Source organism: Felis catus, chromosome D2, assembly GCF_018350175.1.
Source record: "Felis catus isolate Fca126 chromosome D2, F.catus_Fca126_mat1.0, whole genome shotgun sequence".
Classification (NCBI taxonomy): Eukaryota; Metazoa; Chordata; class Mammalia; order Carnivora; family Felidae; genus Felis; species Felis catus.
In genome coordinates, this window is record NC_058378.1 from 81461816 (window position 1) to 81479804 (window position 17989).

The following is a 17989-nucleotide window of genomic DNA, read 5'->3' on the forward strand; positions in this document are numbered from 1 at the left end:
ATGAAAATATTTTAACATCCCACGTCTTGTAAAAATGACTGAGGTAAGGGTGGGAAACAATACAGTGGGACTCATTAACACCCTGCTTATTTATATAAAAAGCAGCAAATCATGAAGGCAAAGGAAGGGAGGCAGCTGGTCTGGCAGAGATTTAAAAAAAACCCCAAACAACAGTTTCACTATCTGAACATCTGACCTCTTCTTTGCTAAGGAAAACAGAGTGCAAAGGAGGTTGGTTGCATGTTCTTTCAAATGCCATTTCTGGAAAAGAGGACCCATCGCCAAGATACCTTAGCTTTTCGATGGTGGTTTTTTTATCTGTAAACAGCAGGCGTATTAGCGTCTTCCTTTTCAGATAAACTACAAATCCAGCAGCGAGAAGACACAGGATCGTCACCAGGACTCCTATGGTCAAACCTTGGTTGTCTGAAACAAAACGCATTGATTGCACTCAGGGAAAGAGGCAGGGAGAATGAGATATGGGAAGTGTCAGATCGTGACATTTACGGCAACGTGAGCTTTGAAGGAAGGCACGGCATCGGAGTGAGTCCCTGAATGATGTGCTGATAAATTAGTCTTACTTCAAAGGTCACGCCTGAGGTTCTGTCCGTGTCGCCCTCGTTCATTTCTGACAACAGGAGCCTAGGCCTGGCAGGTGGGACCGCAGCCCTGATCACACAGCCCCGCCCGCCCCCAGCAGGGATGGGGGCCCCAGAGGGGTGGCAGGGAGCCCGCACGTCCCCAACCGTGACCTTCCCAGCCCCCATCACAAATGTGCCCCTCCGGGCTGTCTTCTTCTCTCATTCCTTAGCGCTGAAGTCTGTGTTTCTGTTTTGTTTCCTTGTATTTTTTTTTAGACCAAGACTTTATTTCAGGACATTGTCAAGCTAGAAGGTGAAGACAAGGGGCGCCTGGGTGGCTCAGTCGGCGAAGCGTCCGACTTCGGCTCAGGTCGCGATCTCACCGTTTGTGAGTTTGAGCCCCGCGTCGGGCTCTGTGCTGACAACGCAGAGCCCGCTTGGATCCTCTGTCCCCCTCTCTCGCTGTCTCTCTCTCCCTCTCACAACTAACTAACTAACTAAGTGACTAAATAAATAAGAAACAACAAACCTCACCCAAACTCCTCGCTGAAAGGAAACGCCCACAGGTTTGGTTTTGTTAGATTTTTGTTTGTTATGTTCGCTAGAGCCTCGAAATACAGCGTTTGGAGGCAACCCTCTCTCTCTCCCCGGGAGTGGCTGCTTATTTTCTCTAAGGAAACATCCCCCTTTCTGTGATTGGCTCCCATTTTGTTCAGTACAAAGACACCGAGGTCCCCGGAGGGTGCGGGAGAGAAGGAGAAACCAGACTTTGAGGCTGGTTTCTGAGCACAGCCGTGTCGGGGGCTGCCCGGAGAGGGCTCTGCCTGCCAGTGTGGAGAGCAGTCGGGACCTGCGACAGTCGCTTGCCGCTCCCACTGCTCTGTGGCTTCCTTGAGAGCCGCAGATGTGGGTTCGTTCGTCCCTGTGTCCCCACCAGCGACAGTCAGGATGTGCTTCCCACAGCAGGCCACAGTCGCCTGAGGCTGCTGGTGACGGCTGCACGGGTGATGTCCCCTGCCCAGGCCCTCCCCCGCCGCCCCCACCCCCTCCCCCCGCCCCGGTCCCCTCATCCGGTGCAAGCACTGTGTCCTCGCGGCCGCCTCCCGCGTCTCCCCGCGTCGGCCCTGAGTCCCACGGTCCTCCTGCCCATCGCGGCGCTCACCAGGCCACCCTGGACACCGGAAGAGCGGCAGGTGCACGGCAGGTGTCCCGGAAGCACTTGCCACGTGAACACCGGGCCACGGCAGGCTGTTGGGCCGTGGGGGCAGGAAGGCCTGGGACACGGCGCCCCGCACCTGCCTCTGGGCTGGGTGTTTAGGTGTCCTTTCGTGAAGGGACGGCGGCAGTGGGCAGACTCACCGCCCCACCCGTGCCGATGGATCGTTGAGGTTTGCTTACTTGCCACGGGGAACAGTGGACGGCTGTGAACCCCCAGCTTTCGTGAAGCCCCCAGACCCGAGACCCACGGGTCATGCGTGTTGACACTGCAGACAGACCCAGAGCGTTCCGGCCCGTCCTCTGCAACCCCCTCCGGGTGCCATCCGCTGGCCTGCCGCGGGGGGAGGGGGGGCAGTGCCCCGTCGGATGAGAAGACTGGCACCCCGCTGGTTTTGCACGACACACGTCAACGCCACGTTAGAACGTGGACGCGGGGCGGCCGCAACGCTGCGGTAAGGGCAGAGAGGTTCGGCGAGGGCCGGGGACGCGGGGCCGGGCCCCGGTTTCCTGCCCCTGGGAGGGATGCTCACTGGAGGCCAAGACTTTCCGGGCCTTTCTGTAGCTGCTGCAGGGCCGGAGACACACCCGTTTTTAAGCCAAAGGAGGACAGGAACTCACGGCCCCTCCTCGCGACACCGTCCCCACAGATGTGCCCACCAGCAGCTCCCGGGCCGAGCGAGCCGATGGCGAGCACCGCACTGGCTGCCCGGGCTGCAGCGCATGGTCCTGTCTGTCGTCCGGGGGACTACAGTGACACCACTGCCGGTCACAGCAGGACTTGAGGACATGTGACGTCCGCTGTCACCGCATCGGCCACCATCTGGGGGGGCCTGGGGCTCAGGCGAGCCCTGAGGTGTCAGCACAAGTGGGCTCGGGGGGTGCGGGCCCTGTGGACCCCCGGTTCCTTTCTCGTCACAAAGGACACCGTTCAGACTTGCCTCTTCACTGCCTGATAAGTGCTCAAACAGCAATGCCCCGAAGGCCATTTCCCAAGGTCATCCGGGGAGAAAAGAACTGGGGCGTCGAGCACGGCTGCGATGAACTTTTTAAGGGGGAGACGGACGTGGTCTCCGTGATAGCTGTGTGACGCTGGGTAAGTGACTGCGGGTGAGTGACTCCCCTGAGCCTCAAGTCCTTTATGTGAACTCTGCCCTCAGGGTCAGGCAGGGATTCGAGGAGGTCATGCATGTAAAACGCCCCGCTCCCGGGCTTGCCCCTGACAACTCAATAAGTAGAAGCGGTTGCTTTTACTACTGCTGCTGCGGGGAGCGGGGACCAGAGACCGTTAGCCTTCACTGAGAGGAGGTGTCTCTCTAGGAAGGGCTTTAAGGGACAGTCGCCTCCACACCGCTTGGCCCCTTCACACCTCTCTGGGGAGGGAGAGGCTGGCCTTGACCAAGTCCTTCCGTCTCAGTCGGGAGGATCCCCGCCTGGCTTTCCACTGCCCCCCCTCTCCACTGGCTCAGCGCCCACTCCCAGGGACGCCCTGGCCCCACTCACCTGCCTGCCGGATGGGGCCGCTGTCTGTGCTTCCCCCAAAGCCAAACTTGTCACAGAAGGGAGGCGCCCAGTGGGCCTCGCAGTGGCAGTTCTTCCTGTTGTTACACACCTGTCCGGGCAGCAGGGGAGAAGGACAGCAAGAGGGAAGCAGCATTAGGACCCACCCGGCACACGGGGCGGTGGTCAGTCTCTGAGCCCTGATCGGCTGCTGCACCGAAGCAAAGGCCCTGTGGTCAGAGTCCCCATCAGCCCCGATACAGCCGGGGGCAGAAATGTCGCTGCGAGCCTAAACCCCAAACGCAGCACAGGTGAGACCAGAGTCCGAGGCTGCAGATAAAACGTGACCTGCCTGGTAGGGGGAGGATGGAGATTATTGGGGTTCATCCGCTACGTCCACCCCTTTCCTTCTCAGTCAATTGCCGTGTCCCTCTTTTGCAGTGCAGCACTCCCCCCTCCTCCCCATCTGACCATGATGAGGAGCCCCCTCTGTGGTGAGGCTGCTGCAGGGGTGCGGAATCTGAGCTCTTGGGCACAGCCCCGCTTCCTTCGGACAGCAGGCTCAGAGAGGCTGGTGACCTGCTCGGACATCTCGTGCCCGAAACGCCCACCTCCCTCTCGCAGGCTCCCAGCGGCCCCTCCTTGGCGCCCGGCCGTGGATGAGCACTGGGCACGGTCTACCAAAAGCTGGTGTCCTCGTGACATGAGAGGGTGGCCCTCGCCCGTCGGGAAAGCGGGAGGGCAGGGCGTTGCTCTGGGTGGGGGGCCCCTGAACGAGTGGCCTAGCTTGGAGACCAGAGCACTCCAGGGAGGAGCCAGCTCCGGCTCTCCTGGTTAGCAAGGGTGACCAATGGAGGCTGGTCCCCAACCTGTCCTGGCTGTTCGACTTGCTATCACACATGGAACTCACCGAGCCACTGCATGAACCCGCGGAATAGGAGCATGAACCCAAAAGGATACTATCTCTAGAGACTTGGAGTGCATGCTTTGGGAACACGGGATACAGGCAAGTGGCTACAAAGAATTTCTGACCAGTTTGGAACGGGTGGGACAATTGGGAACGGCTGGGAATCGCGGTGCAGGCCGGAAGGGTTCTGAGCTCAGATGGCTTCTGAGGGTCCAAGTTTCTCTTCCGCTTAGGGAAACAGACTTTACGTCGTAGATGATGCGCTTTGGGTGGTTTATAGAAGGAGGTCAGTGCGGAGCTACTGGGGTGCACACGCCCTGAAGGCCTCAGTCCTGCATCAAAACACTGCTGGAGGGGCCAAGTGCATATTTTAATATTTTAAGGCAAAAATAAAATGCTTGCAGTGTCTTATTTGTAATGTTTCCCTGCTTTGCACTGATTTTTTTTTTTTTTTGTGATGAATCAACCACCTGCCCCAATTGCTTAAAATAAGACCGACAGTCAAGATAACCCTCGAGAAGCTGGAAAGTATATTCCTGATAAGCTGAAGCCACGCAGAATTAACTACTGAGGGGCACGGCCTGTGCCGGGTCCGAGCACAGATTACCGAGTCTCGCCTGTTTCTCAGCGATGCCGCTGCTGACGTAACACCCACCAGGATTCAGGCACCGTCCTGGCCACACCGTTTCGCACAGTCTCCCAACGCAAACCAGAGTCGTGTGCCCTGTTTGCAGCTTGTGGTAGAGAGACTGCAACCGGGACACCCCACTGGGAGGCGCTGCTGGTGAGCCTGGCCTCACTAGGGGAAGGACCGTAGTCAAGTTATTCGTCACCAAGTCATGGCGGCTACTCCGCCTACCCAGAAAATATGGGCCTTTCGTCTCCAGATGGATGGGCCCCCAGGGCTGTTGCGAAGCGAGGAGTCCAGGGACCCCGCCCTGGCGTTACTACGAACCGGTCATGTAAGCTTGGACATGCACTCTTGCCACCTGGGTCTGGGCGTCTTCATCAGTAAGATAACAAGGCTGTACCAGATCATCTCTCACAGCCATTAGAAAGAAATCTCTGATCCCACGAAGACATAAAAGGACTTCCTTTTACACTGACAATCAGCAAACCCATCTGAGATGGCATCACGATCCTATCCGGTTCCAACGCAATAAATAGTAATTTCATGAAAACCCCCATAATTCTGTGTTAGGATCACTGGCGAGTGTGTGCAAGTTTTAAAAATAGAATTGGGAGCATGATTTCTGCAGAAAAGGTTTCAGAAAAACAAATGAACCACTGGCGTGGCTAATCAAGATTAATAGGGTTCCCTGGGAAATAATTGAGCCCATCAGGAAAAATAAATTATGTTTGAAACAATTAGCGTCCTCTTCTCTCCTAAAAAACTCTCTGAGCTGAACTAACAGCCTTCTTGAGTTGAAATGCACACTGTACGTGATTTCAAGAACATGTGGTCAGTATGTTCTGTCTTCTTGGTCTTAATTCCTTCTGGAAGTATTTCAGTTCAGACACATATTCTGAATCGTGGTTGAAAGGAGGACAGCTCTGCTTGAAACGTTAAAGCAAAATCCTTCACGAAGGAAGGTTAGTTTTAAAATCACTTTGAAGATGACAAAGTCCTTTTTTAAAAAAAAAAATCACAGGATGTTCATTTAAAAGATCATTACTGCTCAGTCTGATTCTCTTTGTTAAATAAAAGCCACGTTTCTTATGCTATGTAAAGGGCAAAGAAAATTAGTATCTTTAGAAGACAAGATCGAGGTGACTGCTGTATTTCTTAGAAGTTAAAAAAAATAGGGGTTGCAGAGTCCTTTAAAATGAATGATTGAGTGCTTAATGTGGACTGGCTATAAAAAGGCAGTTCGGCCCACTCACCCCTCTGCTGTGGCACTGCTTGGCACATTCATGAACGCCGAAGACACTTATGTTTTGACATCGACGATTGAGGCAGATCTGCAGGAGGAGAGAAACACGGTAAATTTCTCAGCCCTTTTCCGATCACATGCACAGGCACGCATCTGTGATTTAAAAAGAGAAGGCAAGGAAAGCTCGCGGAAGACCCTCTCCTTTCAGTGAACACGGCTGTAGCACATTTGACTCTGACCTGGAGTCTGATGCCTGCCTCCAAACTCAGCACGTTTCGAGACTCAGGTCAACGTGCCTCAGGGTCAGCGTGGCACTTTTATACGGTTTCAGTCAATTATGAGATTACGGTAACTGATTTTCTCAGGGTTTTTGTTTAGGGCTTGCAGTGAGACGTGTGAATTACAGCGTCCGTCGGCTCCCCTCCCCCTCAATGGCCCCTTCCGTTGAAAGATACAGGACGGGAGAAATGCACCAGCCCTTAACCTAGGGCCTGTGCAGACTCAGAGACTCCAAGAAATCCAAGGTCCAAGGACCTTTTGAAGGCGATATCGAAATATGGGAACTTTTCCAAATTACTGACTGACAAGTACTATCATCGATGACATAAACCATCAACAGAAATGCTCAGCAGAGGAAAACAGGCAGTTCCCTTGTGTTTATTAAACTCTGCAGAGGCAGTAATTTGCTGAATGACACTGGGTTGGTTGCAAGAGTTTAGTCTCATTTTAAAGGTGCATAATATACACCAGACTCAAAGGAGCAGGCCCTTTATCTCCCATAAGATGTTACAAATTGGTGGAGTCAGAGGAAGAGAAGTCTAAGTTTTAGATTCCAGAAGCATATTTAATCAAGCAGAGCCTTCCTATGGGAAGTTCACCATCTGACCCCAACAGCTTGTGGAAGGCACTCAAGCGACACCCTTTGACAAAAGTGCCGGCTTTAAGCAGCTCCAAAGGCTGGTGGGAAACCTGGCCAAGGGGACGGTCACATTCCAGCCGAGACAAGAAATCGTCTGAGGTTACAAAGGACACAGCAGGACCCTGGTCAAAATCTCCTCCCAACCCATGAGCAAAGGCAAGCGTGGCTTTCAAAGAACCCGTGTTCTGCAGAAATAAAGAGCAAACCACATTTATTCTTGTACGTGGAGAAAAACACTCATTGAGGAATCGAGTCCTTGGAATTTCAGGGTTCGGATGCACCTGGCTCGGGCTGTTCAGGCTACAGTTTCAAAAATCAACTTGATCCTATCCAGGGTCAAGGCCAGAATATAAGCTAACGTGTGTGGTTAAGGAGACCCTGGAATGTACGTTGTGTTTCCTGGATCACCCCATTTCCTTAGAGATGAAGCACTTATGGGTCAGAGTAGATGGCAGAAAGGGGGTGAGTATACAGAATTCTTGCCCTAGGGACTCTGCTCAAGGGGCTGAATTCATATCTTTCTATTCTACTATGTGGCCTCTGTGTTATTGAGTTCATTTCATCATCATTTTGAAGATGGGATCCTTTTTTTCATATTTTTGTTATTTTCATTTTTATTTTTAAAAAAATTTTTTAAATATGAAATTTATTGTCAAATTGGTTTCCATACAACACCCAGTGCTCATCCCAACAGGTGCCCTCCTCAATGCCCATCACCCGCCCTCCCCTCCCTCCCCCCCCCCCATCAACCTTCAGTTTATTCTCAGTTTTTAAGAGTCTCTTATGGTTTGGCTCTCTCCCTAACTTTTTTTTTCCTTCCCCTTCCCCATGGTCCCTTAAAAAACTTGTGGGGGTTGATTAATCTCCTTTCCTACCATGCTGTATTAACTTGCTTTCATTTAGCCTGATGAGAAAGTTTGGTGAGAAAAATCAACATGGCAGCATGTTAAAATCTCAATTTCACTTTTTTTTTTCATTTTTGACTTTATTTCTAACCCCCCAGATATCTCAGTCTACCTTCCCCTTGGTCTCTGAAAGAACTCTCTTTGGCTTCAAGCTGATCCTATCTCTTCCCCTCTCCTAGTCTCTCGTTGGGGGTCTCTGAAAATACATGTGACTTCCCGTTCTGTCCAGGTGAGAACAAGCCCTTGCTGTGCCAGAAACCAAACCCACGTTTCCAAAAACAACGTAATACGCTACTGCGTTTCCTTCCAAAGTAATTTCCTGGCTGGAAATACTCATGACACCCAGAGTGCAGAAATGACTTCTTCACACCTAAAGGCTGAGAAACCAGGCTTGATTTTCCCAAATCTGCATCTCCATGGTCTGGCCAGGATCCAGGATTTATTAACGTTTCCTTCTGGGTGCACAGAACTGGATGCCAGAGACAAAGTTGCAGGAAGGAGTGTGGATTTAGGAAAACAAACCAACCTCCTAAGTGGGTTCCTGGCCAGGACGCTTCTCAACGGGCCCCCCTCCAGACTCATATTTATGATGCAAGAGAGCCCCGGTGTCTTACTTTTCCGTCCGCACACTTGGTGCCCGCAAGCACAAGCCCGGGGTCCGGCATGTCATTGCCCAAGTACACGTGGGTCCCACGGCACAGAATCCGCCCTCCTTCCTGCAGCGGGATATTCGTTTCGATGGAAACGGCATTGGTACCGATGACGGGCCGGCTGGCGCCTCCTTGACACTGGATTTTCCCGCATTTAGCATCTCTGGAAGGGCAAGAACAGAGAGTCCCAAAGAGGGAAAGTTTGGGAGCAGCCCTTGGCGACGGAGGAAGTTCAGAGTGATGGCGTGGTCCGGCCGCAGCTTCCGTACCTCATCTCGCATTTGGCAAAGGCACTCTTGAAGTCTTTGCCACAGTTGCCGTAAGGGTCCCCTGCGGAGTTGACTCTCTCAAAGCAGATCCCAGGGGCCGGTTTAGCACCTGAAACAGAAGCAAAGAAGCAGAAGATGTTATTTCTGGAAACGTCTCTTTTATTTTTTGATTTTTACAAATTTATTTATTTTCAGAGAAACAGAGACAGCATGAGTGGGGGAGGGGCAGAGAGAGACGGGGTGGGGGGAGAGAGAATCCCAAGCAGGCTCCCCACTGTCAGCACAGAGCCTGACGCGGGGCTCAAACCCACGAAACTGCGAGAACATGGCCTGAGCCAAAACCGAGAGTCGGATGCTTACCTGACTGAGCCACCCAGGCGCCCCTAAACACGTCTCTTTCTTTAACCTGTAGCTGATTCCTTTTCATCAGCCAAGAGCAGACGTGATTAGCATCTCATTAAAACCCAACAAAACAAAGCAAAGAAACAACAGACCCTCGCAACAGCTGCGATCAACACTGGGTTCAGACGTGGACCTCCACAGGAAGCTACCGGAGGAAACTCCCATTTTCCCGTTCTCTGTTTCTCAAAAACCGTGTTGAGCGGCCTCTCCAAACTCCCTTTGAAAGGCATTATCCCGAACTGGACACACTTCTCTGTCATGGAACAAGGCAAGGTCTCTGGCTCAACAGTATCACATTCCTGTTTTTTTTGTTGTTGTCTTTTTTAAAGTTTCTTCATTTTGAGAGAGAGGGGATGTGGGGGAGGGGCAGGAGTGGGGGCGGTTGAGAGAGAGAGAGAGAGAGAGAGAGAGAGAGAGAGAGAGAGGAGAGAGAATCCCAAGCGGGCTCCGTGCTGTCGGCGCAGAGCTGGACGTGGGGCTCGATCTCCCGAACGGTGAGATTATGACCTCAGCTGAAATTGAGTTGGACTTTTGACCGGCTGAGCCACCACATCACGTTGTTCTTACAGCACCCACCCCAGAGGCCCCCTTCCACCCACAGTGTGGTTGCGCCACTGACATACCCAGCCTCTGCCCGCTACGCACCTTCTTCCTTCTTCCTCTTTATCATCTACTTACTGGAGGTCGGGGGATGGTAAGGATGAGTCTCGGCGTTGAGCCCGTACTTCGCACTTAAATTAACCCTATTCGATGGCGCTTTGATCAAAATACCTGGATCTAATTAATCAAAGCAGCTGGGAAAAACCGTCATCTAAAATATCAACAACTCAACGGTTGTCTGCATATATGCGTGGGCCCTATCTACTTATTACTTGGCTGTCTGGCTTTGTCTCTCCTTCATTCTTCCCTCCCATCCATCCTACCTGCCTACCAACCCAGCTGTCCGTCCATCCGTCCGTCCGTCCGTCCACCCATCCACCCATCTCCCGTCATGTGGCAGACTTCAATCGTACACAGATTTATCCGGTACTTACTATCTGCCAGGCACTGGGGGTACAGTGTTGGCCCCATGAGGACAAGACTTCTGCTTGCTTTCAAATTGCAAGAAGAAAGAAAAGCAAACAAGTGAACGCGCCTGAAGTCCAGTGGAGGGCAACGTGATGAAGGAAACGGGAGAGTGAGAGGGGCCAGGGGGCTGTTGTTCTAAGCAGACTGGTCCCTCCTCTGAGAGGGGGGGACCAGGAGCTGAACTCCATAACTCAATCCTACCAGGGATCCTAAGACAGAGGTCTCATTTTCCCATTTTATGGACAAGAAAGCTAGGACTGAAGAGGTTACGTATGTTGCCTAAAGCCAGACGGCAGGGCCGTCTGAGGGCAGAGCTCAGCCTGCCCCCTCCGGCGCTCTCAGGTATATCGAGGCCTCACAGGCACTGGGCCCTGCATGGGCCTTGAGGACACAGGGCAGAAGAAGACCCCCTCTCCCCCACACTGCTGAGGGGAGCGACAGGCAGGTGCACACGGGTAACAGGGCAAGCGCCATGATACGCACTCACGTGCAGCCCAGGTGATCCCAGACGTAGGTGGATAAGGGGTTCAGTGCTACTGCCGAGTATGGAGAGGGTGACCAAATGAGGTTATGATAAGATGCCTTTGTTCTTCTCTCCCTGCCTCAGAACACCAGGATACAGGAGACCAGCAGTTTGCAGCAGAGGCTAAGCCCCTGGAACTGGGTAGGCAGGGTTGATATCACTCTGCCATGATGCTGTTTTGATGCTATATAGGTTCTGTCGTTCTTACTATTATCAAGTAATTTATCTCCTAAGAAATGCGGCCACGTTAAAAACAAAAAAACACAAACATTGTTGCAATTTGAATGTGTGAATTGATGAGCTGGTTTTCCTTATAGGGAAAAAAGAGATTTCTACACATATTAAAAAATTTTTTAATGTTTATTATTTTTGAGAGAGAGAGAGAGACAGACAGAGAGAGCGAGACAGAGAGCAAGCAGGAGAGGGGCAGACAGAGAGGGAGACAGAGAATCGGTAGCAGGCTCCAGGCTCTGAGCTGTCAGGACAGAGCCCGAGATGGGGCTCGAACTCACGGACCGCGAGATGATGACCTGAGCCGAGGTCGGCTGCTTAACCGACTGAGCCACCCAGGTGCCCCAAAGATTTCTATATGCATATATGGCTGTGTGTGTGTGTGTGTGTGTGTGTGTGTGTGTGTGTGTGTATAGACAGATCTCTGAGCAGTTTCAGACACATGAGCTTGTAAACAGGGTCACAAGGATGAGGGTTAGCCTGGGGTGTACAGAAGGTTAAGAACAAAAAGGGAGGAAGAGAGAGAAAGAGACGGGTGTCCACAATGATTTAAAACAAAGAGGTAAGTTAGATATATGAATACCAAATAAAGTGGGTAAGATAGGACAGGGAGTCAAGCAAAGGTATACAAATGGTATTTAAGCAAGTATGAAACATTTTCTAAGAGAGAACCAGATCACTGCTGGGGAATCTGGACCCAGAACACAAAACTGGGTCTTCTAGGGGAGGGTGGGTTTGGGATTGAACGTCCCAAATGCCGATGGGCTGCCTGGCTTAGAAAACCAGGTGTCTGGTCAGCGCAACGACTGTAAAATCACGGGAGGCTATAGAAGCCACCGCACACGTAAGGAGAGCTGCCACCTTCCCAAAGAGAAGATCGCACAGGAAAGGTGATGGCCAATTTGAATGTGCACATTTGGAGCAACGTGGATGATGGGGTCAAGAGTCATCGAACATACTGTCGGTTAACTTGATGAGAAATATTGAAAAGTCACATTTTAATTAAGAGATATTACTTTTTTCTTTTACTCTCCTATATCGCGAAACAATACTCCCAGCTTGTTTACATTTCTCTTTGGCCTTAAGGTCTTTGGTCAACTGATCTTTGACCAAGGTGCCAAGAATACACAACGGGGTAAGGACAGTCTCTTTAATAAATGGCGCTGGGAAAACTGGTGATACACATGCAAAAGAATAAATGGGACCCTTATCTAATAATACCAGACACAAAAATGAACTCAAAACAGAGGAATGACTTCAGTGTAAGACTTGAAACTATAAAAAGGTAAGAAGAAAACATAGAGGAAAACCTTCCTGATGTTGGTCTTGGCAAAGATCTCTTGGGCAGGATGCCAAAAAGCACAGGCAACAAAAGCAAAAAGAAAGTGGGACCACATCAAACTGAGAGGCTTCTGAATGGTAAAGGAAAAAAATCAACAAAATGTGAGACGACCTACAGAATGGGAGAAGATATCTGCAACCCATACATCTGACAAAAGGTGAATATATAAAACATATAGGGAACTTCTACAACTCAGTAGCAAAAAAATCCCAAATGACCAGATTAAAAGATGGGCAAAGGAACTGAATAGACATTTCTTCAAAGAAGACGTGCAAATAGCCAACAGTTACAGGAAAAGACACTCAACATCACCGACTATCAGGAAAATACAAGTCAAAACCACAATGAGCTATCACCTTGCACCAGTTAGGATGGCTGTTACTAAAAACATGAAAGATAACAAGCGTTGGCAAGGATGCTGAGAAAAGGGAACCTTCATACCCTTATACCATACGTCGTAGGAATGTAAACAGATACAGCCTTTGCAGAAGACAGTGTGCAAATTCCGCAAACTACTAAAAATAGAACTACCATATCGCCAGTAGTCCTGCTCCTAGGTATACATCCAGAGGAATCGAAATCAGGACCTTGAAGAACTATCTACACTCCCATGTTCACTGCAACATTATTCACAATGGCCAAGACATGGAACCAACCTGTGTCCATTGATGGATGAATGGATAAAGAAAATGTGGTATATGCATACAACTGAAGATTACTCAGCCTTAAAAAATAAGGAAATCCTGCCCTTTGAGACAGCCTGGATAAACCTGGAGGACATAATGCTAAGTGAAAGAAGTCAGACACAGAAAGACCAACACGGCGTGATCTCACTTACAGGTGGAATCTAAAAAGTCAAACTGACAGAAGCAGAGAGTAGAACGGTGGTTGCCAGGGGCAGGGGGAGGTGTGGGGAGACGTGAGGAGGTATTAGTCGAAGAGTACAAAGTTTTCGTTGTGAAAAATTAGTCCTAGAAATCTACTATACAGCAGAGTCTCTAGTTAATATAAAATTTTGCCAAGAGGGTAGATCCTAATGCTAAGTGTTCGTTCTCTCTCTCATACACACACACACACACACACACACACACACACGCACACACGAAGAGAGGTATGACCTTTTAGAGGCGATGAATGTGTTTATGGCATCAATTGTGGTGACGGACGTACACTCATCTCCAAGCTCGTCAAGTTGTACACATTAAATACCTATAGCTTCGTGTATGTCAACCACACCTCAATAAAGTGATTACAAAAAGTCTGTTTTCTGCAGCCCATCCTCTGTATTTCTAGCTCATGTTGATGCTGACCTTTTTACTCTGTTGTGATGTTGTCACTGGAAATCTTATTCTTAGGTTCAAGTACCCATTCCTCCAACAATGAGTCTTCTGATTTTACTTTTTTCTATTTGCTCAGAGGGTATATACTCAGGATCTCCAGAAGCTGATCATTTATCCTGTTGCTTGTCAAAGTGATCTTTTCAAGGATCCTCTACCAGAACAACAACAACAAAAGGTGGAGACATGAAGTCACACCCTAGGAACAGTAATTAAACATACGACAAACGTCCCGGTCTTTTCGTAAACCCAATCTCGTCCATCAGCCTCAACCAGGCTCCTAAACAGCACTGATAGAGGCTCCCGAGGCCCGATGTACCTTTCCGACAGGACTGTGAGAGTCAAAAGACATGATCGAGAGATGAATAGGTCAGTAGTCAACCAAGCTTTCTGACGGATAATTTCTGGGGGGGAAAACCATGCTTTATATCTGGGCATGTATGGGATCCAAGAAAAACAGTGACCGTTTATCGAATTTCAATTGCTTTTGGAAGGCTGCCTGCCTTCTCTGGTCTCTCTAAGCAGCCATGCTGCAGAGTTGGAAGGGCAAGAGACTTGGGCCTGAGAATAATGTAGGCTGATCTGGTGTCAACCCTACATACCAAGAGACCCGGTAACATGGGGACAAGTACATCACCTGACTCAGAGGTGCTGTGAGACTCAGTGAGGCCCCAACACACGGCAGGCTCTCAGTCAAACTGAATTATAATAAGGACAGCCATCGATCACGGGGAAGGGGAAGTCTGGCTCCTGGACATTAAGAGTGGGAGAATGTGTGAGGGATAAAGAGAGCTCCTCGTGCCTGGCCAGGTTTGCAACACTTATTTACTTGCAATAGTTCATGGCCAGGTTTGCAACACTTATTTACTTGCAATAGTTCATGGTTCTATCAATAGGGACTTGACGTCTGTCTCCTTCACCGAGGATTGTCCCCAGTGCCTCGCACACCAGAGGAAACCAACGAAAAGTGTTGAATGACTGGATAAGTATTTCTGAACCTACCTTGGGACATGAGGGGGAAGAGAATCTCCGAATCTGAAACACTGGGAAGTTTTGTACATACTCTGTATATTAAATAACAACTCTAGTCGCAGCTCAAGGACTTCGACTTCCCTACACCTCTCCCCTCCCGACTCATTTCAGGGAGTGAAGCTCCCCGTGGCTCCAAATCCCGTGGTCGTTCTGGGCACCCTCCCAACCTGCGCTGGGTGAGCCCCTAGAGCGTCATCTCACCGCACAGGCACTAAGCACCATCTTGAAAGAGGTAGTAGGAGATCTCAAGTACAGACATTTGGGTCTGAGTCATTTTTATACTCTGGGAACCAAGGTCATCTTCCCTGTAATTCCTTTCCTCGCCCTTAAACAGACCAGCACACACATCTTAAATGAATGAACATATTTTAGATCACCAACATACCATCGGTTGAGTACCCCCACTATTGGGTATTGTGCTGGGTCCGGCACGCAGGATCTTTAATCCTTACAGCCACCCCTGTAAGGTCTACGTACCTTGTTTCACCGATTTAAACACCAAGGCTCAGTGTTCTGGCAACTCCCTGAAGATGATAATGTTGGGGAAGTGGTAAAGCTGGTCTTGACTCATGGATCCAATGCCGAAGCCCACGGTCCTTCTATTCAGCTGCAATCTCCCTCTTAGAAACCACCTAACTGGCAACACACTCCTCTCCCTGCGGTTCCTTTCTCTCCAGAACCACCAGATGACTCCTATAATCTGTCCATCCTCAGGCTTGGCTGCATCTCCACCAAATCTTTTTCAGGGAATAACTTGACAGGCGGGGACACTGGCCACCCGTGCTTATTCTCAGGTAATGGTAATGAACGGAGTTGGGTGACATGCCCTTGAGTCTGAGCACACCAGTTGGGGCGGGGGTCTTCCTCCAAGAAGGGGGCAGTGGAGAGAGTCAGTAAACATTTTTATGTCTCTTTGCTGAATCTCTACTGACTCAGGAAAAGAAATGAAAATCCCTGACTCTGATGACTTGAAAACTGCTGCAGGCAGAAGTCAGTCCATAAAGAAGCAAAGCTGGGTAGGGCTTGCTCTACTCTGGTATTAATCTGCCCAGTGGCTTGAAACATGCAGCTTTCTAAAAGTTAACTTTCTGTTTTTCCCAGGAAACCAATAACGGTCTAGATCCAAGACTTATTTATTTTAGTTCTCACCCAGAACTTGAGGGAGCAAGAAATGCCATGTCACACTTTACCACGGGTGTATCATCACTGGGACATGTCAGTGACATGGCTTGCTACAATGTGGCAAAGAAAACTCGCATTTGGAAGAAAATTAGGTCATGCTTTCATCAGCTACGTGAACTTGGGGATGGGATGGATCTCTCTCTGTGACATCAAAGACCAGAACCCATACTCAATCCCTTGTCACGTGGCCTCTTCATCTGTTTATCTAGAGAATCAATAGAAAGCACATGATCATGTGTACTTCTTGGTCAACCCCCACGGATTAGATCTTTGGCATTCTCCATCCTCAAGCACTTAGGGGCTGACAGCTTTCGTCAATGCTCAGAAATGGCTGTTTTAATTTGGGTGGGGACATGGTGCCTGGAGGATGGGGCAGAACCCTGCTTCCAGTGCTTGTTCTTGGGGCGCCTGGGTGGCTCAGTCGGTTAAGGGTCTGACTCTTGATTCCCGCTCAGGTCACGATCTCACGGTTGGTGGGTTCCAGCTCTGTATCAGGCTTTGTGCGCACAGCGTGGAGCCTGCTTGGGATTCTCTCTCTGCCCCTCCCCTGCTTGCTCTCTCTCTAGCTCTCTCTCAAAATAAATCAATAAAACAAACTTAAAAAAACAAAAACGACACTTGTTCTCATCCTGTTGGGCTGGTCTTTCCCGCCCTGGGGTCTCTACCATTGGGATGAGAAATCGTGGCACGAGAAACACGGAGGTTTAAAGGCCAAGAGGTTTAAAATGACCGAAACTTATTTTAGAAGTACAAAAGCAGCTGGGACTGGATTCAGATCATAACATGCCCGACCACCGCCCCACCTGCCATTTCAGGCTGTAGGCGGGGCCGCGCGGGGCTCTGTGCCACCTCCGGGGGCCGGCAAGCTTCCGGCTGGAGGCGGGGCACTGCTCGGCACCGCCCCTTCCAGCACAGCCCGCTGCACTGGGGCCAAACCCCTCCTGGGGAGGAATCTCTGCAGCGTGGGAGAGCCTGTGCCCACAGCACAGGAGGAGACTCCAGTCCGGCCACAGTGCTCGGTCCCACAGGTCGGAAGATTGGGTCAATGATGGATGATGGACCAAAGCCAAGTAAATCAGCGTTTTCCTTGGAACCTGGCCGCTGGAGCCCGTTGCAGAAGGGTCCTGGGCTGCTGTGTTCCTCCGCATTGCTGACTGTGTCCTTCCAGGCCTTCTCCCACCACCACCTTCCCGTGAGGCTGGACCCGGCCCTCCTCCTCTCAACCGTGCTGTGGGGGCTGTCCCCTCCTTGCATTCACCGCGCTTACTCTTTTGCCTCCTGTGATGTCCCAAGGCTCCTTCCTCCCACTGTAAAAACCCAGCAGACAGGGACAGTGCCTCAGGCCCGCACAGAGCAGGTGCGTGCCAAGAAGGAGTGCAAAGCCACAGGGAAAGCAATCTGGGGAAGGCACATCATGTCTCAACTGCCTTCCCCAGAGGAAGTCAATTATGATTTCTGCCGAACAAGGCATCTCGGGTAAACGGATGCGGTCTCCTGGCTTATCTTTTCTGTGACTCTGGATTTTCACTTACTCATTTACATCAAAGGAAGTATTACTGTGCGGTCGGACGGGGAAAGAAGATCTAAGGTCATCAAAAGACAGACATCTTACAAATACAGGCGAAGTAAGAAAGCTTATCGGCGGGAAAACCGGAAAGGGGGCTCAGGGCTGACCTTGGGAACAGATACAGCTCTGGCATTAAAAGAAAACATTAAAAGCAGCAGAGTGGAAGACCCAAACCCCAGAGGCAACATCCCGCGCGCCCTGGCTGTGTGCAGACCCGGCAGAGACCAGTTCCGACAGCGGACCAGGACTCAGCCAAGTGACTCTCGTGGCTTTTGGGTGCGAGTGGCCGTCCGGCATTTCTCTCAGAGCCACAATGGTCAGTAATTTCAAAAGCGCAAATGACTTCTCCCCACTGGTAAGAGGTTATAAAGGCACAGGTTTGGGTTCAAAGTTGCCACGCTTAAAAACATCTGTCTTCCCGTTTTCACAAAGAGACTTCACGTCTGTCTCTTGAGAAGCAAAATGACAACCTTTTTCTCATCGCC

General features: G+C 50.4%; 1 protein-coding gene across 3 annotated transcripts in view; it reads right to left on the minus strand.

The window, feature by feature from the left end:
* Positions 1-17989, minus strand: part of ADAM12 (ADAM metallopeptidase domain 12) — a 349535-nt gene that overhangs the window by 28903 nt on the left and 302643 nt on the right. For all 3 annotated transcript variants that reach the window (XM_045041022.1, XM_045041023.1, XM_045041024.1), the window contains exons 15-19: positions 8821-8929; positions 8516-8714; positions 6088-6165; positions 3300-3408; positions 291-426 (exon numbers count right to left, since the gene is read on the minus strand). In XM_045041022.1, the coding sequence (XP_044896957.1) occupies positions 291-426; positions 3300-3408; positions 6088-6165; positions 8516-8714; positions 8821-8929 (631 nt within the window). The remainder of the gene's footprint in view (positions 1-290; positions 427-3299; positions 3409-6087; positions 6166-8515; positions 8715-8820; positions 8930-17989) is intronic.